Source organism: Budorcas taxicolor, chromosome 21, assembly GCF_023091745.1.
Source record: "Budorcas taxicolor isolate Tak-1 chromosome 21, Takin1.1, whole genome shotgun sequence".
Classification (NCBI taxonomy): domain Eukaryota; kingdom Metazoa; phylum Chordata; class Mammalia; order Artiodactyla; family Bovidae; genus Budorcas; species Budorcas taxicolor.
Genome location: NC_068930.1, coordinates 30,827,958 through 30,855,510, shown reverse-complemented (window position 1 = coordinate 30,855,510; position 27,553 = coordinate 30,827,958). Strand labels below are relative to the sequence as shown.

The following is a 27,553-nucleotide window of genomic DNA, read 5'->3' as shown; positions in this document are numbered from 1 at the left end:
TTCTTAAAGAGATGGGAATACCAGACCACCTGACCTGCCTCTTGAGAAATCTGTATGCAGGTCAAGAAGCAACAGTTAGAACTGGACATGGAACAACAGACTGGTTCCAAACTGGAAAAGTAGTACATCAAGGTTGTATATTGTCACCCTGCTTATTTAACTTATATGGAGAGTACATCATGAAAAATGCCAGGCTGGATAAAGCACAAGCTGGAATCAAGATTGCCAGGAGAAATATCAATAACCTCTATGCAGATGACACCACCTTTATGGCAGAAAGCAAAGAACTAAAGAGCCTCTTGATGAAAGTGAAAGAGGAGAGTGAAAAAGTTGGCTTAAAACTCAGCATTCAGAAAACTAAGATCATGGCATCTGGTCCCATCACTTCATGGCAAATAGATGGGGAAATAAAGGCAACAGTGAGAGCCTTTATTTTTGGGAGGGGGAGGGGGGGCCTCCAAAATCACTGCAGATGGTGACTACAGCCATGAAATGAAAAGATGCTTGCTCCTTGGAAGAAAAGCTATGACCAACCTAGACATGTGAGACTTGGACCATAAAGAAAGCTGAGCGCAAAAGAATTTATGCTCCAACTATGGTGTTGGAAAAGACTCTTGAGAGTCCCTTGGACTGCAAGGAGATCCAAACAGTCAATCCTAGAGGAAATCAGTCTTGAATATGCATTGGAAGGAGTGATGCTGAAGCTGAAATTCCAATACTTTGGCCAACTGATGCGAAGAACTGACTCATTTGAAAAGACCCTGATGCTGGGAAAGGTTGAAGGCAGGAGGAGGAGGGGACGACAGAGGATGAGATGCTTGGATGGCATCATCAACTCAATGGGCATGAGTCTGAGCAAGATCCGGGAGCTGGTGATGGACAGGGAAGCCTGGTGTGCTGCAGTCCATGGGGTTGCAAAGAGTTGGACATGACTGAGTGACTGAACTGAACTGAACTGAAGGTTAAAGTTCTCATTCTCACAATTATCCTTCTAAAGAAAGCTCATAAAATCCCCTCATTAGAACTTGACCTAGGCCTTCAGACTCAAAAAACCAGTTAGCTTATTTTGCTTTTCTTTGCATTTGACCATGACCTCACTTTTCCTTGGGCAACACCCTAAAGCAGTTCATGTCTCCTCTTTGAGCTTCAAGTTCCTTATCTGTAAAATAGGGATTAAAAACACTGACCTCCCAGAGCTTTCAGTTCAGTTCAGTCACTCAGTCGTGTCCGACTCTTTGTGACCCCATGAATCGCAGCACGCCAGGCCTCCCTGTCCATCACCATCTCCCGGAGTTCACTCAGTCTCACGTCCATCGAGTCAGTGATGCCATCCAGCCATAGCATCCTGGGTCGTCCCCTTCTCCTGCCCCCAATCTCTCCCAGCATCAGAGTCTTTTCCAATGAGTCAACTCTTCGCATGAGGTGGCCCAAGTACTGGAGTTTCAGCTTTAGCATCATTCCTTCCAAAGAAATCCCATGGCTGATCTCCTTCAGAATGGACTGGTTGGATCTCCTTGCAGTCCAAGGGACTCTCAAGAGCCTTCTCCAACACCACAGTTCAAAAGCACCAATTCTTCGGTGCTCAGCCCTCTTAAAGGTTTAAATAAAATGATGTCGGTAATGAGTTTGGAGATTCCTTACACGCAGCTGGTGGGAGCTATATTGTTACCATTAATAGCCATTTCCAATGTCAACCAAATGGCTCCTCATTAAAAAAGCTCCTCCTTTTAAAAGCTCTTCATTTCTCAATCCCTCTTTGCAAGAAGCATGGACTCCGGAATTCCCAGGGGTTCAGAGGTTAGGACTCTGTACTTCCATTGCAGGGGGCATAGATTCAATCCCTGGTTGGGGAACTAAGGCCCTGAAAAAGCTGAGCAGTGCAGCAAAAAAGAAAAAAAGAAAAAGAGGAAGAAGCCTGGACCCTGCTCCTTCATCAGTAATTTGTTTTGTACAAAGGTATCATCCTAGAGTCCAAGGTCAGAAATGGACCCTGGGCAACTACAATGCCTTCCAGCATGTCCCACAGAAACTGTCCCAGATTGCTAGACATAATTAGACACCTAAAAAAGGAAAGTATACACTCATGCTCACCCACACCCTTCAACTATTTAAGAGGCATAGAACAGCACCATGAGAAGGAACCTAATCCAATAACCTCATTTAAAGATGAGAAAACCGAAGCCTAGAAAAGAACTCACCCAAGGTCATGTCATCTTGTGAGGGCAAGCCCTGATTAGAACCCTTGTCTTCGACTCCCAGGGAGCACTGAGTTCATCTTTTAAGTGTTGGTGGGTCCTAAGAAGGAAGGATTTTGGGAAACCACTTACAGAGATAACTGGAGTAATCTCTTTCTTGAAATTAGAGCTGGTTGCATCTCTACCCAGACTCAGCTACTTGAAGGTGGGAGCCAAGTTCAATTATTTCTCCACCAATTCCTTGTACTGACTAAATACATGTCTCAAAGTGTAGAGACAGTTTCTGTACAACAACAGATAGTTAAAGCTGTTCACTTATTTCTAGAAATCTATCCAATGACCAGAATGATGAAGGAAAGTCACTCGTAAAGATGTCCGTGCAAGGACTACATCATTGACAAGAAATAACCAAGAGGGGAATTCCTTAGTGGTCCAGAGGTTATGGCTCTGCACTCCCACTGCAGGAGACACAGTTCCCTCTCTGGTTGGGGAGCTAAAATCCTGCATGTTGAGTGGCATGGCCAAAAAATAAAATTAAATTAAAAAAAAATTTTTTTTAATAACCAAAATGTCTAACTAGGAGGGAATGACCAATTATATGTTAGTATATCCATGCTACAGAGAGTGCATTTAAATAATTTTACTTAACTTAATTTTAACAAAATGAGAAAATGTTTAGAGAACAGGTTACAAAACAATGTTTTTAAAACAAGTAACCATGTTAAAGAATGTGTATAAAAAAAATTCTTGGAAAGATACACACCAGAAACAAAGAGCCCTTATTCCTAGGTAGTGGGCTATAGGGATTTCTTTTCCTTAGACTTTTTGGTGTCTTCTACATTGTCTATGGTGGGACTTCCCTGGTGGTTCAGTGGTTCAGAATCCGCCTGCCAATACAGGAACACCCGGTTCAATCCCTGGTCCAGGAGAATTCCACATGCCTCGGGGCAACTAAGCCCGTGTCCACAACTATTGAGCCTGTGCTCTAGAGCCCGTGCGACCACGAACTGCAAGGAAGAGTAGCCCCACCTCTCCACAGCCAGAGGAAGCCCAAGCAGTGACGAAGACCCAGCATGGCGATCCATAAATAAAAAGTCTACAGTAAGCATTTTATGACAGAAAAAAGTCACTGTAAAAGGCACAATGGAGAAGCCACTTTTTAGAATATGTGGAACAGATCTCACTGCACCAGGGAATGAGCAACACGCCAGAGCAACTTACTGCTCCCCAAATGGCACGTGCTCCTCTGTATTCCTAGCCTTCTCACAGTTAGGGCACATGACTACTTCTGCTCAGCCACTTTGAGTCACTTCTGGCTGAATCACTGAAGAACTAGCTGCCTACTTCTTTCTCTGCTGCAGGAACAGAGATCACTAATTCTGGATGGTGGAGACTACACCAGCCTGGGTGTTGAGGGACTGTGTGGACCGCAGTGCTTCCCTCTTCTCCACATCCTATTTGAATGCATGTGTGCTCAGTCATGCCCGACTCTTTGTGACCCCATGGACTGTAGCCCTGTCTCTGTCCATGGGATTCTCCAGACAAGAATGCTGGAGTAGATTGGCATGCCCTCCTCCAGGGCATATTCTGGACCCAGGGATCAAACCTGCGTCTAGGATGAGGAATTAACTTTTTTTTTTTAAAGATTCACATCTAATTTATTGTTATTTTGCTGTGGACCATTTTTAAAGTTTTTACTGCATCTATCACAGCATTGCTTTAGTTTTGGCTGAGAGGCCTGTGGGATCTTAGCTCCCTGGCCAGGGATCGAATACATACCCCCTGCACTGGAAGGGGAAGTCCTAACCACTGGACCGCCAGGGAAGTCCCAAGAAATAAACTTCAGTGGTTAACACATAATGATTTTCAGTTTTAAATCTGGGACCTAGTCCAGTATTTCTCAAACACTGCCCCATCACTTGGCCCCTCTTATGAATGCCAATACCCGAGGTATCTCAAATAATCCAATCAGACTCTCCAGTGGTAGAACCCAGGCATCAATGTATAGATATTTTTAATTCCTCAAGTGAATCCAATGTGCAGCCAAGGTTGAGAACGGGGACCTGCTCCAAAGGTTCTCAAAAGTGTGGACCCCAGCACAGAATCAGCATCACTGTGGAACTCCTGTGTGCAAGCATGCCAAGTCCCCTCAGTCGTGTCTGATTCTGTGACCCCATGAACTGCAGTCTGCCAGGCTCCTCTGTCCATGAGATTCTCCAGGCAAGAATACTGGAGTGGGTCCCCATGATGTCCTCCAGAATATTTTCCTGACCCAGGGATCAGACCCACGTTTCATTATGTCTCCTGCATTGGCAGGTGGGTTCTTTATCACCGAACCCCCAACAATAAATTTATTAATAAAACTAAGCTCTGGACATGGAACAACAGACTGGTTCCAAATAGGAAAAGGAGTACATCAAGGCTGTATATTGTCACCCTGCTCATTTAACTTACATGCAGAGTACATCATGAGAAACGCTTGACTGGAAACACAAGCTGGAATCAAGATTGCTGGGAGAAATATCAATAACCTCAGATATGCAGATGACACCACCCTTATGGCAGAAAGTGAAGAGGAACTAAAAAGCCTCTTGATGAAAGTGAAAGGAGAGAGGGAAAAAGTTGGTTTAAAGCTCAATATTCAGAAAACGAAGATCATGGCAGCTGGTCCCATCACTTCATGGGAAATAGATGGGGAAACAGTGGAAACAGTGTCAGACTTCATTTTGGGGGGCTCCAAAATCACTGCAGATGGTGACTGCAGCCATGAAATTAAAAGATGCTTACTCCTTGGAAGAAAAGTTGTGACCAACCTAGATAGCATATTCAAAAGCAGAGACAGTACTTTGCCGACTAAGGTCCGTCTAGTCAAGGCTATGTTTTTTCCTGTGGTCATGTATGGATGTGAGAGTTGGACTGTGAAGAAGGCTGAGCGCCGAAGAATTGATGTTTTTGAACTGTGGTGTTGGAGAAAGACTCTTGAGAGTCCCTTGGACTGCAAGGAGATCCAACCAGTCCATCCTGAAGGAGATCAGCCATGGGATTTCTTTGGAAGTAATGATGCTGAAGCTGAAAGTCCAGTACTTTGGCCACCTCATGCGAAGAGTTGACTCATTGGAAAAGACTCTGATGCTGGGAGGGGTTGGGGGCAGGAGGAGAAGGGGACAACAGAGGATGAGATGGCTGGATGGCATCACTGAGTCGACGGACATGAGTCTGAGTGAACTCCGGGAGTTGGTGATGGACAGGGAGGCCTGGCGTGCTGCGATTCATGGGGTCGCAAAGAGTTGGACACAACTGAGCAACTGAACTGAACTGAACTGAAGCAGTGGTATTGTTATAACAAGGTATGTTGTGGCTCTTTAGAAGTGCTTCTTTACTTGGATTTACCTTTGAAAGAATTTTTACATATACTTTTTTCAAAAATGATTGTACTAACACAAACACATTCCTAAAGAAAAACCCTAGAACTCAAAATATTGCATGAGTGGTCAAGGTCAGTGGTTCTGACTTTAGCATCAGAACCAAAGGTTTTGATGTAACCTTTAGCATCAAATTATTACAATTTTCATGTTCTTCTACTTCTTCCCATGGCCCAATTTTATCTAGGCTGCAAGGCTTAGTTATTTCATCTATAGCATAATTCACATATTTCCCCAATCTTCAATAGTGAAGGTCAGAGCATGTTTATAAGAATGTGCGTAAGGAAGGCATATTTATAAAGACAGAGTTATGTTCAGTCTGACTTCCCACCCCGACTCCAGGAAGAAGCCACCATGACTTTCAAGGGACAGAGTATATGTCTTCTAGAAGACAAGTCACCAAGTACAATCTTAATACATATTTTTTTTTTATCCCTTTCAGTTATGAGTTGGTGGATTGTCAGGGAACTGAGTATGACATCTTCCCTTTTGGTGGGGGTAGCGGGGGGTAAGGCCTGAAACGGATGCTAATAGATGAGCTTATAAGTATAAAGGGAGACAGAGAGATGATTGTTGAGTAGGAATTCAAGGGCTGCTGAGTCCAGATTTCTTTCTTTTATTCTCTTTTGGCCAAGCCACGCACCATATGGCATCTTAGTTCCCCAATCAAGGATCGAACACTCGCCCCTGCAATGAAAGTGTGGAGTCTGAACCACTGGACCGTCAGGGAAGTCTTTGAGTCCAGGTTTCTGTCCCAATATGTTTTGCCCCCAAACACCACCTCAGGTTTATTCCTCAGCCTTTCAGGATTTGAGGGTTTCAGGGCTCACTACCCACATGCAAGTTATGTTCTACAAGCATCAATCTTTGAGCCTAGGGAGTGGGTCTTTTGAATCACTGATGCCTGACCCCAGGGTAGGGCTCTGGGAGGGAGCTGCTGGCTGAAATGGCTCAAGCAGATCCAGGCTGACAGTGGAGAGGAGCCTGGTACACTAGCAGGACCCACTGGATAGGAAGAGAGGCAGCCATGGGTCAGGTGGTCAGGCAGTGAGCAGAGAACTTCCCTCTGAGAAATCAAGGAAGTTGTTCTGAGAAGGTCAGCAAGCCCGCCTCTGCTGCTAGGGGCTAACCTCAGTATCAGGATGCAGGCATCCTGGGATAGGAGTTGGAGTGTCTGGGGAGAGCGCAGGGCAGTGCAAAGACAGAAAGCACAGCCTTCCACCAGTACAGTATGGTGAATGAGTCTGACATCTGTCCAGAATCCAGTCTCTTTCTTTTTTATTCATTTTCAGAATCCAATCTTAAGAAAACTGTTCTATTGTCTGTGTATGTGGTATGATGTGATGTTTGTGTGTGTGTGTGTATGCTCAGTCATGTCCAACTCTTTTGGGACCCCATGGACTGTAGCCCACCAGGTCCCTCTGTCCATGGAATTCTCCAGGCAACCATACTGGAGTGGGTTGCCAGACCCAGGGATCAAACCCAGGTGTCCTGCTTTTGGCAGGCAGATTCTTTACCACTGACCCACCAGGGAAGTCCTCATGTATGTGATATAACTCTAGCAAATGAACTAACCATACACACAAAAAAATCATATAAAAAAAAGCACAGACTTCAACTGCTCACAATCACCCTTTCAGACTGTAAATGGCAATTCTTCCTTTGCCTGGGGAACCAGACCCTACATCATGTCTGAGCCCTGTGGTAAGTTTTTGTGCGTGCTTAAAGCGAGACCACTAACAACATTATTCTTTTCACTTAGTCTTTGCAGTTTTCAAAATTGACCCCACAGTCTGAGAGAAGCCACGTCACTTGGAGACCCTCACACCAAGGCCCCACACCACAGCTGCTCAGTTTGTGACAAAAGGCTTCTGGCCACACCCCAGTGTTCAGTCACACCCAGTGCTCTTATGATCCATCTCACGTCACCAGAAAGGGGACACGATCAACTCAGTTCAGTGTTTGTCGAAATTGTCATAGCAATTCACTGTGGTCATGGTAACCCTATCTGCTTATTACTCCACTGAAACTGGAATGTCCTTGCTGGAAGGGAAAAGTTAAGTAAATAGATAGAATGCCTTTGTTTTAAACCATTCCTTTAATTTTGATAAGACAGCCATCATTTTGTATTTTTAGACAGTGTCAACAATCAAATGCAAAAAGAAACAAAATTAATGAAGCTACTGCCTGCCCATGCAGATGTGGGTTCAATCCCTGGGTCAGGAAGATCCCCAGGAGGAGGAAATGGCAACTCACTCCAGTATTCTTGCCTGGGAGATACCATGACAGAGGAGCCCAGTGTGTTACAGTCCGTGGGGTCGCAGAGTCAGACGTGATTTCGTGACTGAGCAACTCAAGGGGTTAGGTATCAAAAGGCATTTCAACCCTGAAGACCACGTGTTTGCTGCTGACACTGCGGCCCCTGAGGTTTTTGGTGGCCCCCATTCCCAGGGGTGCTTTGGGCAGCACCTGGTTTTTCTTCCCTAAGGCTTTAGCTTTTTGCCTTCACTCATAAGAGCCTGGGCAGGAAAGACGTAAGCAGAGGATGCTGGTGAGCATCCGCCCACCCCAGAGCTCTGCTTAAGTACACTATTATAGCCCAAACCTGATTATGGCAAGCCGTGAGTAATTTCTGTATCATAACAATTATGGGATTGAAAGCCAGAACTCACTCCCTCGGTCAATTCTCACGCTGGTTTCAAGGGCTCCCCGGGGAATACAGTTCTAAGTCCGTTTGTGGGAAAGAAAAAAAAAAAACACCACCTCATTTCGTCAAGTGGTGCCTCATTTCCACATCCCCACCGGGCCAAGTACCACCCTGCAGAGTGAATCCTCACCAGGTCGGCACCACTCCTGCAGCTCACAAACCAAAGCCCAAACTTAGGCTCTGAGGTTAAGACCTCAAGAGACTGTGGTCCACCCAGTGCCCCTCAAGTGTCCCCTTAGAATCCACCCAAATCCCTGGAGGGTCTTCAGAGGTCCTGAGTGCCTGGGCAACCCTTATACAGCAGCCAAGAGTCCTGATCCTAGGACCCTGGAAGCAGTGTGCACTCAAGGGGTTAGTAAGGATTCAGAGGGATGGGAGAGACAGTTCATGCGGAGGCCGACGAAAGCAAAAGCACAGTTAGGGATAAGAGGGCATAGGATCTGAGAGTTGTTACGCTATAACAGTGGCTTGAGCTGGAGGTGGTAGGTGATGGTGGCCACAGCCTGAGTGGAGCCTGGTGCTATCCACTGTGGGTCAGTCCAGTGGCACACTGATGGTACTCAAGAAATGTGCTGAGCTACCAGGAAAAGAACCTGCTTGCCAATGCAAGAGACATAAGGGACCTGGATTCAGTCCCTGGGTCAGGAAGATCCCCTGATGGAGGAAATGGCAACTCATTCCAGTATTCTTGGCTGGGAAATTCCATGGACAGAGGAGCCTGGTGGGCTATAGTCCATGCGGTCAGAAAGAGTCGAACATGACTGAGCACATGCGCACGCATGTATTGGCTACTTGAAGGTGCACTTTAGGGCTCCAATTTGCTGCAGAAAGGCAAGAGTGATGGGCAGGGAAATGAGGAAAGCAGGCCAACCCTGGCCGAGAGGTCCAGGCTACAGCCGATCTCCAGGAGATACATTCTGCAGCATCATCTATATGCAGGTCAGTGAGGCCCTGGACTAGGGTCCTGGCACTGCAGGTGAGGGAAGAAACAGATCCTGAGGGTTCTAGGAAGGAAATTTTGGATAAATTTGGTAACTGACGAAAAGGGACCTAGACAAAGAGAAACGCTAATGAGATCTTTTACTTCTGGGCTCTTCTCTAAAAGCTTGATATGACTCACCAACACATCTGTTCATGCAGAAACGTTTATTGGGGCCTACTATGTGTTGGGCTTCCCAGATGGCTCAGTGGTAAAGAATATGCTTGCCAATGCAGGAGACGCAGGTTTGATCCCCGGGTCGGGAAGATCCCCTGGAGTAGGAAATGGCAAATTTGTTTCAGCAATCTCATGGACAGAGAAGCCTGGTGTGCTTCAGTCCATGGGGCTGCAGAGTCGGCTGAGCACTTTGTGTTAGGCAACTCCATTAGTCACTGGAGACAGAAAGATGACTCTACCATCCAATGATACAGACTGGGAACGTGGATAAGTAAACAGAGGATTACAAGAACTTGATAAACCAACAAAAGGGAAGTCAAGAGTACCACAAGGACTCATTGGAGGGGTGCCACCCAGGCTAGAAGAGTCAGAGGCTGGGGGAGAAAGGCAGGGTGCAGGATGAACTGTCCAAGAAGACACAGCTGAGCAAGAGCTCAGGTAAAAAGAGAATGGCACAAGACAGACTCAGCAGGTGCTATCATGGGTGGAATGCAGCCTGTGGGGAGCAAGGGACCAGATCATCTAGAACTCTCTCAATTAGGAGTCTGGCTTTTATCCTAAAGTCAATGGAGAAACCATGGAGTGCTGCAAGTGGTCAATAACTAAGATATCTGTATTTGAGAAATCCAAGTGGAGGTTACAAGGCAAAGCAGAGGTTGATCTCTGAGCATCCTCCAGGACAACAGGATTGAGCAGCTGGTGGAAAGGCTGAGACTTTATGAGGGAGCCATGGGCAACCAGGGCCCTCTGCAAAAGGGCTCAGACCAAAGGCTCAGGAGGAAACCTACAAAAACTGTCATTAGTAGTTTAGGGGGGACCCGTGCCCAATGCATTAGGAGTCTTAATACAGTGATTTTCTTTTTCTAATGGAGTTGGTGAGCATTTCAACCTCAATAGGCAGAGGGACTCCATCCTAGAAATTCATTCATTTTCTGTAGCCAAGTAGCTGAGAATGCTAGGCTCCACCAGACAGACCTTGATTGTTACCCTTATGCCACTCCTTTCTAGTTTGTGTCCCTGGGAAAGCGGTTTCACTTCAGCATCCTCATCTGTAAAAGGAGAACAACTCTTCACACTTCAAAGTGTCAAGGACTGAGAGATGCAACGTAAAGTTCCTCGCATACACAGGGGCTCAAAAGATGTTGGCTCTTGCTTCTTTCACTGAACAAATGTTTATTGAGTATGCTGGCTACCAGCTAAGGATGACAGAGACGAAAAAGTCCCAGTTCTTGCCTGGAAGGCTCCCAATCTGTCAGCCAGCTCCACTCCCAGCCACATGCATCTTCAAGTACCCCAGCCTAGCTCTAAAGTGAAAGTGGTGTTAGTCGCTTCAGTCCTGTCTGACTCTTCACAACCCCATGGACTGTAGCCTACAAGGCTCCTCTGTTTATGGAATTTTCCAGGCAAGAACACTAGAGTGGGTGTTCTTCTCCAGGGGAACTTCTTGACCCAAGATCAAACTCAGGTCTCCTGCATTGGCAGGCAAGTTCTTTACTGTCTAAGCCACCAGGTAAGCTCAGAGCGAGGTGATCTCCAAAGGTGGTGGGCAGCCGGGCCCAGGACTCCTCTGCAGGTAAGCTGATTCCAGCAGCCCCACCCAGGGCTCCTGATCCAAGGCCAGGCCAGCAGCTCGAATGAAGGGGGAAAAAGCTGTTCTGCTTTCAGTAGAGCAAAGCTGGTTCAGAACAGCCTTACACCCTACATCAACACTACTCAGAATTAACGAGCAGAAGAGAAAATGACCCTTAAGCCTTGGAATACAGCCCACTCTTGAAGGCACCTGCAGTCTCTAACTGAAAACTACCCTCCAGCAGCACCAAAAATAAACTTCATGAAGTCCCCACTTAAATTATATGCAGTCACCTGGCACTGAGAGTAGGAAAGACCAGTTCTGATGCCAACCTCCTTCCCTGGTCACGAATTTGATCAACTCCAGGAACAATAAAGAGTTGGACCATAAGCATAGCTAAGCGCAGAACAATCAGGGCTTTCAAACTGTGGTGCTGGAGAAGACACTGCAGAGTCCCTTGGACAGCAAGGAGATCAAACCAGTCAATCCTAAAGGAAATCAACTCTGAATATTTATTGGAAGAACTGATACTAAAGCTCTAGAACTTTGGCTACCTGAGTTGACTCAATGGAAAAGACCCTGATGCTGGAAAGACTGAGGGCTGGAGAAGGGGGTGACAGAATGTAATGGCATCAACTCAATGGACATGAGTTTGAGCAAACTCTAGGAGATGGACAGGGAAGCCTGGCGTGCTGCAGTCCATGGGGTCACAAAGAGCTGGACACAACTTACAGAACAATAACAAGAAATGACAAAGATCACAAATAGCTAATCCTAGACTAGAGGATTCTCACTGACAGTTTATGGTGCTTATCTCGAACTCTTGTAATCTGTACTCCCTTTCTAGCACTTGTTCTGTATTTTAAGCTTATCTCCATATTCCCAGCTCCCAGGACAGAATCAGTCTTAAGAAATGGCCACTGGAGATGGGTAAAGAGTCCCAGTATCTCAACATCCCCTGAGGCATCAATTAATGTCCTATCTTCTCTAAACAGTATGGGAACCGTTCTCTTTTCAGCTGGGGAAAAAATGGGCCAGAACAGTGGAGGAGGAACAATCTAGGTTAGGCAATCAGGAAATGCTTCAAAAAAATCTAAATGAATTTCCACTGGACACTGCAGAATTCACTTCTCAAAGTGTTAAGAAGGTAGAAACACATCTAGTTTCTCAGCTCTGAGACTTAACAAGGCTCTATTTTGTAACCCACCTTTTGATTATTACCTGTCTACCTACACATCCACCTAAATGTGTTATGCTGTGCTGTCACAGGAGTCATGCCCAACTCTTTGTGACTCTACGGACCATAGCCCACCAGGCTCCTCTATCCAGGGGATTCTATAGGCAAGAATACTGGAATGGGTTGCCGTGCCCTCCTCCAGGGGTCTTCCTGACCCAGGGACCAAACCCGAGTCCCTTATGTCTCCTGCACTGGCAGGGAGGTTCTTTATTACTAGCACCACCTGGAAAGCCCCATCTACCTAAATACCTGCTTGCTTATCTTGCTGATATTGATGATGGGTTTAAATGAGAGGACTTTAGCTTATATAGAGAATATTTTATTTAAATTAAATGAGGTACTCTGGAGGTCAAAGATTTGCAAGTACAGTCATCTCTTGCATCTGTGGGGGACTGGTTCCAGAACCTGCTGAGGACACCAAATCCTTGGCTGCTCCAGAAAAGGGCTTTCATTTTTCATATATATATATAGTTAACTTTTCCCTGGAGCATTTAAACTGAATAATCCTCAGATGCCCAGGAAGGAATCAACCCCCATGATAATGAAACCATCTACGATGTCTAAAAGGGAAGATGCTCTGGTGCATCATGGCAACACCTACATCCTACTCTTCATTCAATGAGTCCTTTGGAAGCCACACTTTCTCAGGTCTGCTTTCTGTAACCACATAGATGTAACACAAAAGAAAGGTATACTTGGAAAACATCTCTGCTGGAAAACAAACCACATCACAAATTAATTGTATTGAGGATGACAAAGGATGAGGCTTCTGGGTCTGTTGGGACTGCTGTATGGCTTTGAGGCATTCCTCTTACATAAAGTGGGCTTCCCTGGTGGCTCACTGGTAAAGAATCTGTCTGTAGTGCAGGAGACATGGGATCGATCCCTAGGTTGGGAGAATCTTCTCTAGAAGAAAACGGCAACCCACTCCAGTATTCTTGCCTGGAAAGAGGAGCCTGGCAGGCTACAACTCGTGGGGTCACCCAAGAGCTGGACATGACTTAGTGACTAAACAACAACATGAACAACATGACTCCATCAAGACAGGTGAGATATCAGATGATCCATTTTTGTCAGTTCTATGGACAACTTCTCATAACATTACTAAAATGCCTACATACCTTAAAATGAAGTTCCAAGTGATGAAACTAGAATCATATGCATGTTTTTAGAAATATTTTTATCATGGAACTTACCGAAGAAGGAACATTTAAGTAAAACCTAGCCTCCAAGCAAACTTTTAGAAAAACTTTTATACCAAAATTCTATCTCAAGGAAGGTACTGGAATAACTTACCTGTTCATTTTAGAACAGGAAGCAGATGGTCAAAGTTGAAATGGAAAGGGCCTCAGTAAGCACTAAACTGACCTACGTTTCCTATATCTCTCTCTAACTTCTAGAGGTCTGACATGAAGGCAGGTCTCCTATACCTAAAGGTAACCAATGTGTGGTTTTCTGCTGGATCAGTATCTTTGCCATCTAAAACAGGCAAATTTGGAATTCCCTGGCAGTCCAGTGCTTGGGGCTCCATGGTTGAACTGCAGGGGGCACAGGTAGAAAAAAAAACTTGGGCAAATTAGAAGGAAGTCAGAAACCACATTAGGTGATATACTGCAATTTTGGCAGAAAAATTTTCAGGGCAATATGCTCATTAACCTTGAATGCATAGAGGCTTCCCTGGTGGCTCAGTGATAAAGAATCCACCTGCAGTGCAAGAGACCCAGGTTCCATCCCTGGGTTGGGAAGATCCCCCAGAGAAGGGAATGGCTACCCACTCCAATTTTTTGCCTGGAAAATTCTATGGACAGAGGAGCCTGGTGGACTACAGGCCATGGTGTTGCAAAGAGTCAGATACAACTGAGCGACTAACATTTTTTTCTTTGCCCAAAACAGAGGATTTTTTTTTAAAGTTCTCTATGTCCTACCTCAGCAAAAAAAAAAAAAAAGTAAGTTATTAGTGAATACTTAGAATAAAGCTTGAAATCAGTAAATAGATTTGCTATTAATGAAACTGTACTAACAAACCTAAATAGCATTTAAACACTTCCTGGAAGTTTGACATTTTGAAGAACTTTAGACATTCAACATTTCCAAGAATCTGGATAGGTTTGCCCCAGAGAAGAACAGAAGACTTAGAAGACAGGGCTATGCTCTTTATTTGCGCCCTCCTCAAGGATATCACAATGTATTTGCTGTGTCAAGTTACTGGAAGAGTAAAAAAGAAGATCCTTAGGGGAAACTGACTTTAACATAAAGTGTTTCAGATAATATTTTCGATCATCTTGTAAGTGGATAGGACTACTCCGGAAGTCTTGCACTTCATGGGAATTCATCATAAATATTTTTCAGAACAGGAAAACAGAAGTACAAATGTTTAGATGACGTGCACAGTGAGTAATACCTGCCTACTTCACAAGACTGCTGGAAGGAGCCAGTTACATCACATACATGAACACACATGATAAACAGAAAAGATTGAAATAAACATAGTAAATGCCTAGGTTCCTACAGTCGAGAGTAGAGCAAAGATTTGGCCATGGTGGCCTCATATTATCTCCCCAAGCAGTGCTTCTCAAAGTGAGTGTGCCCAGAAATCCATGGAGATCTTGACAAAGCAGATACTACTGGGTAGGTCAAGGGTGGGGCCAAGATTCTGCTATCTGCTGGTGCTGAAGCCAGCTCCCGGGACCACTGTTGTCAATATGAAGGATCTAAAAGATCTTCCTAATTCCTGGTGCATGATTGGCCTTCAAGAACATACTTCCTGAGTATATTGCAAATTTTGGCTTTTCCCTAAAATGAGCTTTGGAATAAGTCTGTATGCTTCACTTGGTTCTGAATAAAGTACTTTACAAACTCAAGAGCAAAGTGTTCTTTCTTGGGCAGCCAAAGAGCTGAAGGGTTGATTTTTAATTAGGTTGTCTGCTAGTTCCAGTTTTCTAGGACAAGAGTCAACAGCATGCAAAAACATAGAAAGCCAAGTTGCCAGTTTACTATTATACGACTTCAGTTCATCTGCAAAGGGAGTTAAGAGAACAAGGACTCTGTACTTGTACACACATACACATACACAAACCCCCCAAAGAAAAACCTGCCAATTCCAAATTGGCAGGAGAGCCTAAATTATCCTAAGTGAAGAAAAGGGCTCAAAATATCCAGGAAAAAACAAAAAACACCTGAGCAAACAAGAAACTTGTAGAAATGCTGCTACCTCCGGATACAGAAGCACTGAGATCTTACAGGGTCCACAGGGAATAAAAAGGAACCAGCAGGCCCTGCAGACTGGGCCTGGGTCAGAACCACCTGGGAGGGCTGGAGGAGACTCAGATTTCTCCACACCCCATGTTGCTAACAGAAATAGGCCAGAGGTAGGGCCCAGGATTATGATGGGGATGTTACTGCCAGTCCATCGACCAAGTCTGGAGCAGCACCCGACTTTCTACAAAAGGAGGAACCATGACCCCCTCAGAGCTGGACCCCAGGACCTGTGACAGTGGCTGGCACATACTGCTGGTCCCCTGCTCTACAGTCGCTGAACAAGGCCCACTGTAACTTTCATTTCCAGAAAAAAAAAGTGGGCTTCCACGGTAGCCTGATGGTAAAGAGTCTGCCTGCAATGCAGGTAGACCCGAGTATGATTGCTTGGTCAGGAACATCCCCTGGAAGAGGAAATGGCAACCTACTCCAGTATTCGTGCCTGGGAAATCCCATGGACAGAGGAGCCTGGCGGGCCCCAGTCCACAAGGGTTGCAAAGAGTCAGACACAACTGAGTGACTAACACCTTCACACTTGGCTATACTTGAGGCAGGTATCTTGACACACATTCACTTAAAAAATAAAAATAAAAAACCTGCACATGTGCCAAGTATGACAATCCCTGACCTGAAAGCGCTTTACAGTTCAATTAAATCAACCCCAATCATAGATACAAGTAACACGTTTCCCCCTGCAGCATCAGATCAATCCAATCTTTGAACCTCTACCATTGAGTGGAACCAGACAACTCACCTACCCAAATAAAAACCCTGCTTTCAATAAAAGAAGCCAATTCATTTCACACATAGTCATGCAAAAAAAGAAAAAAAAAATTTTTTTTTCAATCAAGACAGGATTTTTTCTGTAGGGAACACAGGTACCTGTGTTCATCCTGGAACCCGAGGTGGGTTCCTTCATGGCTCTTCCAGGAGTTAGAATTCTAAGCACCCACGGGGATGCTTAGACAGGCCAGGGGATGGCCTGATGGTGAAAGTACCACTTAGGGCTTCACAGATTTCTTCTCTAACTCCTCTCTGTTTACTAAGCAAAGCTCAGAAGAGGCTTTGGCAGGCATTTTTCAAATCCTCTGCCTGATCTGCATGTTACCATAGTCACATTCATTCTGGAAAAAAAAAACAAACAAACAGGTGTTTCTGTTAAAATTAGCTGCTTCAAACTTTAGATCCCTATGCCAGCTTAAATAAAAAAGTTATCTGCAAAATAACCAATCAGTTTTAAATGATGCTTCCAGAATTATGAACTCTAGATATTTTTTTAGAAATGTGACTGAAAAAAAAAACTGGGGTGGAGATGAGGTTGGAGTTCGAAACACATAAACACGTAATTTTTGCATTTCCTAGCATCAACCCAGAAAGAGTAACAGAAAAAGGCCAAGCTTAAACAACCATGGAAAGACAGAGCTATGCTTTTTTTCTAGTGAAGTCTTGTGTTTGAAAGCCTTTTGTCCCATTTACTTCGGTTGACTGTCATAAATAATGGCTTCTGTTCCGAGAACAGTGCCACAATCATTTTCTTCTCTTAGGACCATTCAAAGGAAGGTTTCCAACATTTTCAGTCAGGATGGTGCCCGTTAAGCCCGTGTTTAAGAAAACTTGCCCTTGGAAGTCAGAAGAGCCCAAGGATAGCTGTCTAAATTAACTTTAGGGTGGTTTAATCTGGGGGAAAAAAAAATCAGGCCACTGTGATTTTATTCCTGGAACCAGTATCTCTGCTGCCCTTATTAAACCCAATGAAATAGGTCTCAGATGCTTTCACAAAATCAGGGCTATTTAAAAAACAAATTTAGCTGCTTGGTACATTGGGAGAAGTGGGCTTCCCAAGCGGCTCAGTGGTAAAGAATCTGCTTGCCAAGCGGGAGATTCAGGTTTGATCCCTGGGTCAGGACAATCTCCTAGAGAAGGAAATGGCAACCCACTGCAGTATTCTTGCCTGGGAAATCCCATGGGCAGAGGAGCCCAACAGGCTTACAGTCCATGGGGTTGCAAGAGAGTTGGACACAACTTAACAACTAAAGAACAGCAGCACTATATCAGGAGAAAGTTAAAATATCAAAGACTTGTGCCCAGCTAAGCAAGTGATATAGACACCCAGAGATACTGTGCATTCCTCACTCTACTTTCCTGAAGCCTGTTGAAAAAATACAAGTGGAATTCACTTCAAGCCACCTGCTGGATGACAAATCCTAAACTTTATCTTAGAGATGGAGAAAAAAAGAGGTCAACACACAACGGAATCTTTGATCAATTTCAGTCGACAGATTTCTCAACTACAAGTCCAAAAATCTTTAATATACAGAAACCTTAAAAGCAATGGTCATTTGGCTAAGAGGAAAAGAAGTTTCAAAATTAACTTGGTGACTAGCTAGTTAACTGCATCCAAGTAGATAGGGAAAGTGGGGTTTGTTTTTTTTTTTTTTTTGGCTTGCACTGTCCTGAAAATTGCTTCTGCAAGGAATGAGTCCAAGGAACAATTGGCAATTCTTTTTTTCCTAATCAGATACCAAATTTGCAGATTTCTGGCTCTGGTTTTATTTTACTATGTTCCATTCAGTTGACTCTTTGTGATCTGCACAGGCTAAAGGAAACATGCAATTATAAATGTCAGCATTACTTATGGAAATCCAATGAATAAAAGTAAGTAAAAATTCCTATATGCAAGCAGGACTGTCACTGGCACATAGGTTTGGTAGGTTTTCTCCCCTTAAATGCTTCCTGAACCTGACCAATCCAGACTTAAAGAAGGGCCAGGGGAGAGGAATAAACATTCAAGGTCATTTTCATCTTTTATAGACTTCAGAAATTTAAATCTACCAGGATCTAAGAGAGAAAAAGAACAGCTCCCTTGACCGTTTTTAAAAATGTATACACTCGGCCACTTTACTTCAGAGAAGCTCAAGGAGTGAAATAACCCAACAAAGATTTAAAGAGGTTCTACATGCTGAATACAATGTTCTTGTAATAAATGCAGTCATTCAAGTAAAAACAATCACTACAACTTTCCTCTCTCTAACATATCACAGTGGGAAAATCTTTTTCTTTTCAGCTCTGTGGCAACTGCAAAGGTTTAGGCACAACAAATCCCAAGAAAAAAATATAAAGAAACTGAGCAAATTTAAAGCATGTACTAGTTTTATCCACGTAACTCTCTGAGGATAGGCACAGCAAATACATTTGTTGTTTTTTCAGTGGGAAAATGTTCAAAACTTAGCTAGGTTCAGTACAACCATATACCTCTCCCCCGATATTTTTTTCTTAAAACTGTCTGCAGAAAGGACCCGCTACCTTAAAGGAATTTCAGATTTCACTGAACAAAGCATCCAACATACATGCAACCGGGGCGTATCTTAGACCAAGGTCACAAAGATAACCCCTTCGCCTGCCATCACGCCCTGGGTCTAGAAAGTTATTATCACACTTTTCAGAATACTTCCCCCTCCACCGAACACTCTAGAACAGTCTACATTTGTTTGGTTTTCTAAAATCAACAGCAGTTGGTTCTTGTCTGAACAGACCTATCTACATACTCTCATTTGATATACAGTACTTTTGCAGGTCCATACACATATTCCTGTACATGCCATTCCACATGGGACTAGCAAGAGCCTTAATCTGAAAAAGACACGTGGAATACAAATCAGACTGCAGTTAGCCTGAACCCTGTTCATTAGGACAGAAAGATGAGAAGGGGACAATGGATGCAAAATTACTTTCCGGGAGAAACTAGAAGAAAGACAGGAAAAAAAAAAACAAAGAAAACCCGAACAGCCACTCTAGCACTATAGGTAATCTAACCACTGTATGTGTCCCCTGCCTTTACAAGGGGACAGCTTTCTTTTTACAAACAGTTCCCTCTTTAATCCCAGGCTGTTCAAATAAGTTAACTCTTCAGGAAAAAGCATAAAGCAGACCCACCTCACTACTAGTGAAGTGAAACCTTTCTAGGGTGCATTTCCAGGAATGACAGGCAGCCTGCAACATTACAATTATTGAGAAATCAACAATCATTGCAGAAAGTCATCTGAGAAACATAACATTTTAATAGATGAAATAAATACTCCAGTACATGCAAGGTAAAAACTTGACATGGGGGGGGGATCACTCTATAGTGTAAATTAAAAAATAAAACACACACTCACAGTAGCTTTCTCCCCCCATTTGCAAATCACATGGCAAAGTCATACTCTTTCCACACCAAGTATACGCCTAATCCATCACGACTGCTTAAAAAAATAACAACATACAAACAAAAGGTAGCTACATCCATGTCTAAGGAGTGAAAACTGAGGTAACCTTTCTTTTAATTAGGGAAGAAAATAAAAGACCAAAAAAGAAATGAACCCATGACCTCCTTCCTGCCCAATTAATAATAAAATTTAGTTGAGGAGTCCCGGAAGGGGAGCTGGGGTAGGGGGCGGGGGTTAACACCGCAACCAACAGATGTCACATCTTCCACCTGCTGGTCCCTACTGTGCTTGGGCTGGTGGGGCACGGGGGCCCTCAGAGTGCGTGCATAAGTGGCATGTATGCATGGCCCTGCCTTCTGGAAGATTCCTCACGAGCATTTAACGGGGCGGGGGGTAGGGGGGAAGCTTCACCGTTGATTTCTTTGGTATAAATGGAAAAGGGCGGAGAATATGTTATCTTCCTTTAGCCTGGGAGTGGGCTGGGGGGATGGAACAGGGAGGGGATGAGGGTGAGGATGGGGGGAGGGGAGTGCTAATTCACAGAATTGGAATTCACTGGCGGTAAAGTCCTGGGCGAAGACCTCTCCCTTAAAGCCTGAGATAGCAGGGTGCAGCCTTCAGACACGGCGCAGGCCGAGTTCCTCAGCCTCTCCCTGTGGTCCGACATCTTGGCGCCCCCGTCGGGGTGCTGCGCCAGATCCCTGAGGCACTGGGTCAGGAGCACGCAGGCCGACACCACGCTCATGGCGCCTCCCAGGATGGCGGTCTGTACCGCCTTGCCCTCGGCGCTCACGGCCGCCGCGCGACCCAGGAACTGCGGCTCGGTGGCGAAGCCCACCAGGGCGCCAACTGCCTGCACCAATGGCCCGCTGAAGAGTGCGCAGCGGCTCCGCGCCAGCTCGCTGGGCGCCGCCTTCACCTCGCGCACGCAGGCCAGCAGCGCCGACGCGCTGGTGCTCATGCACTTGACGCCCAGCTTGAACTGCTCACGCGAGAAGCGGTCCCGGGACTTGTCGCTAGCCAGGGCGCACGCGTCCGTCAGGAACTTGAGGTTGCGCGACAGGCCCTGCGACACCTCAAGCAGCAGCTGCGGGGTCATGTCGGCCAGCGGGGTGGCGCGCAGCACGGCGCAGCCCTGCTCCACCTCGTGGCGGCAGCGCGTCACGCGGTAGCGGTCCACCAGGCCGGGCTGCGCAGGCTGCGCGCCTGGCGTGGCCACGGCCGCCAGATAGGCCGCGTGGGCGGAGCACTCGGTCAGGGAAACCACCAGGTCTCCCAGCTCCACCAGGCTGTCCCCTGCTTCCCCGAAGCGGCCCATGTTGAGCTGGCTCTGCACGTCGTGGGTGAGGATGGAGAGCCCCTTGGTGCGCGCGATGATGGTGTCCCGGCACTGCTCAAAGGACTCGGCGCCGGCGCAAGAGGAGGCGGGGCCCTCGAAGAGCACGGGCCGTGCCTCGCTCGACAGCAGCAGCAGGTCGGCCACCAGCTGCATCTTGCCTTTGCAGTGGTCACAGACGGACACCAGCCTCTTCCGCGGCTGCGACGAGGCCCCGCCGACGGCGCTCGCTGGAGCCGGAGAAGCCGCCTCGATACTGGGCTTCCCAGCGCTGCCGCTAGCCATCGCGCCCGGGGGGCACTGGCATGCCGCTGGGGAGCCCGCTACCACCGCCGCTGCCGATGCCGCCGCCCCCGCGGCCGTCGCGACTCAGCTGGCCAAGGCCGCGGTGCCTTCCCCGCACCATCATGCCATCCACCGCCGCGGGCAGAGGGCACTGGGCTGCGGCGGCCGGAGCCCCGGCGGCGCGGAGCGGGCCCGGGGGCCACAGAACGCAAGAGGCTCTTCGGGGCGCGGTGAGGGGCTGCAGCTTTCGGCCTCTTGGAGGGCTTGCAGGAACCATGAACCGGGGCAGAGCAAACTCACAGACTGCGCTCCTCGTCGCGGGAGTGCCAGGAAAGTCCCTTCCGCTGGGCTGCTGCTGCTGCCGCCGCCGCCGCCTTCCTGGGCATGGCCCGGTCCGACTGCCGGGGCAGGGTGGGGGGGCGGCGGGAGAGGGAAGCTGGGAGTTGTCCTTCCTTCCTTTCTTTGAAATAAAAATCCTTTCCTCGGGGAGGAGCGCGGGCGGCGGCTCCGGCAGGCTGCTGTCAGCCACCTCGGGCTCGGCGGCGCACGTGGGCTTCAGGCGTCCAGACCCCGCCGGGCGGCACTTCCCCGCGACGGCGGCCGGGGCTGGCCCTCGGGGACGCACGGCCGCCCCGTGGGCATCTCCTGCCTCCCGCTCTCGGGAAGCGGCGGCAGCAGGGCCGAGGGTGTGGCCGGTGCTGGCGCGGCCGAGTCAGTCGGGCGGGAGCCTGCACTGATTGCGCACAGCGGCCGCCCCGCTCGCGCTCTCGCCCGCCCGCCACGCCCGGGCGTGCCGGGCGCCGCGGCGGCCCCTTCCCGCCTCGCCGGTTCACAGAGCGCGGCCCGGAGCCGAGGCGGCACGCCCTCCCGGACCGCGCGCCCCACGGCCCGCCGCAGGCTGTCGGCGCGAGTCCATCCCCGTCGCCTCCTCCCCGCCTCGGGCCCGCAGCGGCTGAGCTCTCCCGGGACCGCGGGCCCTGAGCATCGGACGCCGCCGTGCGCGTCTCCCCGGCGGCCCGGTCAACTCAGAAGGTCCCTGCGGCGCTGCAGAGACCCGCCCGGGCCCCGGCTCCTGCCATTTTTGTCAACCTCCAACTTCCGAGCGAACCGGGAGAAACTGAAAGGAAGGGCGGGGGCCGAAAGGCAGAGGGGAAAACACCCGCTTCCTCTCCCCGCGCGGCTTCACCTCGGGGCACGGCCGTGGGTGCACCGCCGCCCGCTCGCCCGCCGGGGCCCCTGGAAGCTTTTCCTCTTCCCGTCCGCGCCTCGCCCCCGGGCTCGCCACCGCCGCCTCGGCCGTAACCTCCCTGGAGCCTATAGAAATCTTTTGTGTGGCGTCACCGCCTTTCGTTTAAATCCCGCTTCCTCCTCTCGCCCTTCCTCCCGCCCCCTCCGCCGCTCCCGGATGCTTGCGCGATGCGCTGCTCCTCCCCCGGGAAGCTGGGTGGCTGCGGGAGGACGCCCCCGCCCAGCGCTGACTCCGCGGGCGCCGGGCCGGTGGTCCCCGGCTGAGACGCGGGGGAGCGGGCCGGAGGGAGGCCCGTCTGGGCCGGGGGCTCAGCGCCCACCCTTGGGAGACCCGGGCGCAGCCGCCGGTTGGGCTTACGTAAGCTCTAAGCCCGACCAGGGGGCTCCGCGCTTCCTCCCCGCCCAGGGAGCAAGTCTCAAAGGTGGCCTGTTTTCTGGACCGAAGGGAGGACGCTTGGCACCATCGCCGAGTGGTGTGCTGGGGTCCAGTCATCGCGTTTTGTGGGCTGTCGATCGGTCGGCCAGGCTCTCCTCCGCCCTTTGTTGTGTTTGCTCCTCTTCCAGGGTGCGATCCTGGAGGGGCTGTGCGGGTGAGCAAAGAGCCCTGGAGATGGGAGTCTGAGAAGAGCAGAGCTGGCCGCTGGCGGCTTCCTCCCTTCAGCTCAATAGCCTTTATATAGTTAGAGCGTGAGTTTTGAACCAGATTTTTTTTTTTCCTGGGGTCAGTCTTCCCCAGCCATGTATGAGTTGTATGACCTTATACAAGTTCTCTCTCCAAGTCTCCGTTTTCTCCTTTGGAAATTAGATACTATGCACTGACTGCCTGAGTACTTGGCTCATAATGTAGCTCTGAGAATTATAAGCCTGTACTGGCACAGTCTGCCCTCCCATAACTTATGTGTCGTCAGCTGCATAATGAAAGAATAGTGACCAACAGTTAAATAAGAGAAGCAGCCTTCGGAGGTAAACACCCCCATTTTACAGACTAGGAAAGTGTTGGTCAGATGCCTCACGTGCCTTCCCAAGGTCAGGAAGATAGCAAATGCGATGGCAAGAAGCCACCCGCCGACCTCTTTCTCATTTGACCCAGCCCTTGCTCTTCAGGAAGTGCTAGAAGCATCCAGGCTTTCCTCATCCCCCAAACCCGCCAGGATTCCAGGGGTCCCCCCACTTCTTAGCCCTGAAACAGGCCATCTAGGTGCCCAGCACAGCACAAGCTGGGTGTTTTCAGCCAATGGAAATGTTTGTTCTTCTGCCCCTTTCTAGAACCTAGTGTCACCTTTTTCCAGCCAGTTGTCACTTGTAACCGGGATGGATGACCTTGCAATTTATTGTCCAAACAGAAGCAGTTTTGATACTAACTGTGAGATGTGTTACTAATAAATTAACCAGTAACAACAGCAGAGAAGGCGATGGCACCCCACTCTAGTACTCTTGCCTGGAAAATCCCATGGACAGAGGAGCCTGGAAGGCTGCAGTCCACGGGGTCGCGAAGAGTCAGACACCACTGAGCGACTTCCCTTTCACTTTTCACTTTCATACATTGGAGAAGGAAATGGCAACCCACTCCAGTGTTCTTGCCTGGAGAATCCCAGGGACGGGGGAGTCTGGTGGGCTGCTGTCTATGGGGTCGCACAGAGTTGGACACTACTGAAGTGACTTAGCAGTAGCAGTAGCAGTAACAACAGAGACAAACTTGAATGGTCACCCTGCTTATAACTTAAAGGGTCCTTGTATATCTTCTTCATTCTATTTATTTTGCAAACTGAGGCCTATAAAACTGCTCATTTTCTAAACTAGCAGTGATTCTGTAAGGTTGATCCTTTTTATTTCTCTACCAGAGAAAAACAGTTGGATAAATCAAGGTCTTTGCAGGTAACCTAGGAATAGCACCCTGGTTTTAGTTAGTTCTGAAAACTTCTGAGAAAGTCAGACCGTACCCTTCACATCCAGTTTTTTTTATTCATAAAACTCCTCTGGGATCAGAGGATTTTTTTCCAAAGCCACTTGGTGCTGCCTAGGGTCCTACTTTGCTTCTACATGTGCACTCTCTTTGGTTGTCGTTGTTGGAATTTCTGAACCCCAACAATGATCTGTGACACATAAAACATCCCACTATATTCAGTGACATTTGGTTTAGCTCTTAAAATCAGATGAAATTGGTTTCTTGGCCCTCCTGGCTTCATTTATCAGATATGGCACCTCTTCCTAAACAAATCCATCCCAGTACTGACCCTACCTTCCTCTGGGTCCCCTTTACTTTCTGCCATCTTTTATCTGCTCTACAAACAAAGGGCACCTACCACATGCCAGGCCCCGTAGCAGGCAGTTACAAAATAATGTGAGGGCTTGACCTCTTCTGAAGAGTAGAGTCCAAATAGGGCAACAAGGAAAACAGGTCATCATGACTACACTATTCTTATAGTGAAAGCAGAGTCAAGAAACTAGAGGGACTTCCCTGGTAGTCCAGGGGTTAAGACGCCCCACTGCCAATGCAGGAGGCATGGGTTCCATCCCAGGTTGGGGAACTAAGATCCCGCATGCCACATGGTGTGGTCAAAATAAACACATAGGGAGATTTAGAAAGAAACTAGAATAGAGTACTACTGTTCACCAAACAGTCCAGTTGCATTCGATGGGACCATGTGATCAGTCCTGAGCCTTGAGATGTCAATGGTAGAGATGTGGGTTGTCTCAGATGGAGGCTGGGGAAAGCCAATCTAATTCTCCACTCTCTTCCCCTGCTGTCACTGATCAGGAAACTGTGTCCTAGATGGTGCAACTACCATAAGCCTTGGTGACCGTGGAGCAAACCCCCTCTACTAACTGTGTTGAACAGGTCACGTGAGCAAAAAGGAAACTCACTGTGGAGCTACTGAGATCCAAGGGTTGTTTGTTGCTGTAGCATATTTTCATCTAACTTGATTAACAGAGGAAGGCTGTGACTGCCCCTGGATTCTCTGCAATAAGAGCATTTTCTTTAGAAAACTCCACCCATTATTTCTAATCCTCATTAAAAAATTTTATTGTTGTTTAGGGCTAAGTCCTGTCACACTCTGCGACCCCATGGACTGTAGCCCACCAGGTTTCTCTGTCCATGGGATTTCCCAGGCAAGAATACTGGAGCAAGTTGCCATTTCATTCTCCAGGTGATCTTCCCGACTCAGGGATCGAACCCATGTCTCCTGCATTGGCAGGTGGATGGATTCCTTACCACTACACCACCAGGGAATGCCTTCTTTTAAAATTAAAATATGCCAAAACAATTAAAAAAAATTTTTTTAACAAGGGACTTCCCTGGTGGTCCAGTGCTTAAGACTCTGTGCTTCCATGTAGGGGGTGTGGGTTCAATCCCTGTCTGGAAAACTAAGATTTCACATACTGCATGGTGTAGCCAAAATTAAAAAAAAATTTTTTTTAATTAAAATATGATGTGAACCAAAGTATTTTTCATTAAAATGAAAACAGACGAAAGCTGAAAAGATTTGGGCTGAAGGACTGGGTAAGGGAAAGCAACTGGGATAGACAAGAGGAAGCTGGAGCTGTGCAGAAAATGGCTTAGCCCCTGCAGAATGTCTTCTCAGTGCCTGGCTCAAGGCCAACACTTAGTAGGCATTTAATAAATAAGTGAGCGAACAAGATGCAAATAGAAAGCTGACTCAGGATTTGGGGAGGAAGCTAAGGTCAGGAGCGGCAAGATTGTTGGAAACATGCTTTTCTTCCTTCTTTACCTGTTCTAGTAGGTACATCCGCCTCCTGGACTTTCAGCAGGTATAAGACAACTGGAGAAGGAAATAGCAACCCCACTCCAGTATTCTTGCCTGGAAATTTCCACGGACGGAGGAGCCTGGCAGGCTATAGTCTGTGAGGTCACAAAGAGTCAGACACAACTGAGTGACTGAGCACACAGAGACAACAGTGTGAGCTTCTGTTTTTTTTTTTTTAAATTGTGGGAAGATATTTATAACATAAAATTTACCATCTCGGTCATTTTTGTGAACCTAGCCACAGTTCCGCGGTGTTAAGTATATTCACTTTGCTGTGTAACCATCACCACCATCTGTCTTCAGAAAAATCTGACATCTCAAACTGAATTCTGTACCACTCCACAATAACTTCTCATTCCCCTGGAAGTCACTATTCTACTTTGCATTTCTATAAGTGTGACTATTCTAAGTACTTTATTTAAGTGGAATCCTGTAATATTTTTCCTTTTCTGTCTGGCTTATCTCACTTACAATAATGCCTTCATGGTTCACTGTCACATGAGTCAGAATTTTCTCCCCTTTTTTAATTATTATTTTTAAAGATATTTATTTATTTATTTGCATCAGGTCTTAGTTGCAGCATGAGGGATCTACTTCCCTGACCAGGGATTGAACCTGGGCCCCCTGCATTGGGACCTTAGAGTCTTAGTCACTGGACCACCAGGAAAGTCCCTTTTCTTTCCTTACAAGACTGAATAATTTTCCATTGTATGTATCTAGCCCTACCAGGTTTGATATGGAACACTGACACTGCAGACTTTATAGACTAACAACCAAGCTGTGTTTGGTCTACAGTGCCACCTGGTGGTCAGTAAGGGGCATTCCCTGCCCCAATGTATCTTAACCTTTGAAGCAGTGTTCCTGTTTTGTTTTTGTGATCATAATTGTCCTTGTGTGTGCATGCGTGCTCAGTTGTGTCAGACTCTTTGTGACTCCTTGGACTGTAGCCCACCAGTCTCCTCTGTCATGAGATTTCCCAGGCAAGAATACCGGAGTGGGTTGCCATTTCCTTCTCCAGGGCATGTTCATAACCCAGGGGTGGAACCCACGTCTCTTGCGTCTCCTACATTGGCAAGCAGATTCTTTACCACTGAGCCACCAGGGAAGGCCCCTGGGGGGGTCTGTAGTCATAGGTGGGCCAATTCATTCTCAGGCATTCTTTCTAACACA

At 47.3% G+C, this 27,553-nt stretch overlaps 1 protein-coding gene across 1 annotated transcript; it reads right to left on the bottom strand.

Moving 5' to 3' along the window:
- Positions 1–19,623: 19,623 nt before the first annotated feature.
- TLNRD1 (talin rod domain containing 1) lies at positions 19,624–21,884 on the bottom strand. The gene has a single exon (XM_052659843.1). The coding sequence runs from the start codon at positions 21,366–21,368 to the stop codon at positions 20,280–20,282; it is 1,089 nt and encodes a 362-aa protein (XP_052515803.1). The 5' UTR covers positions 21,369–21,884; the 3' UTR covers positions 19,624–20,279.
- Between the last annotated feature and the right edge of the window lie 5,669 nt (positions 21,885–27,553).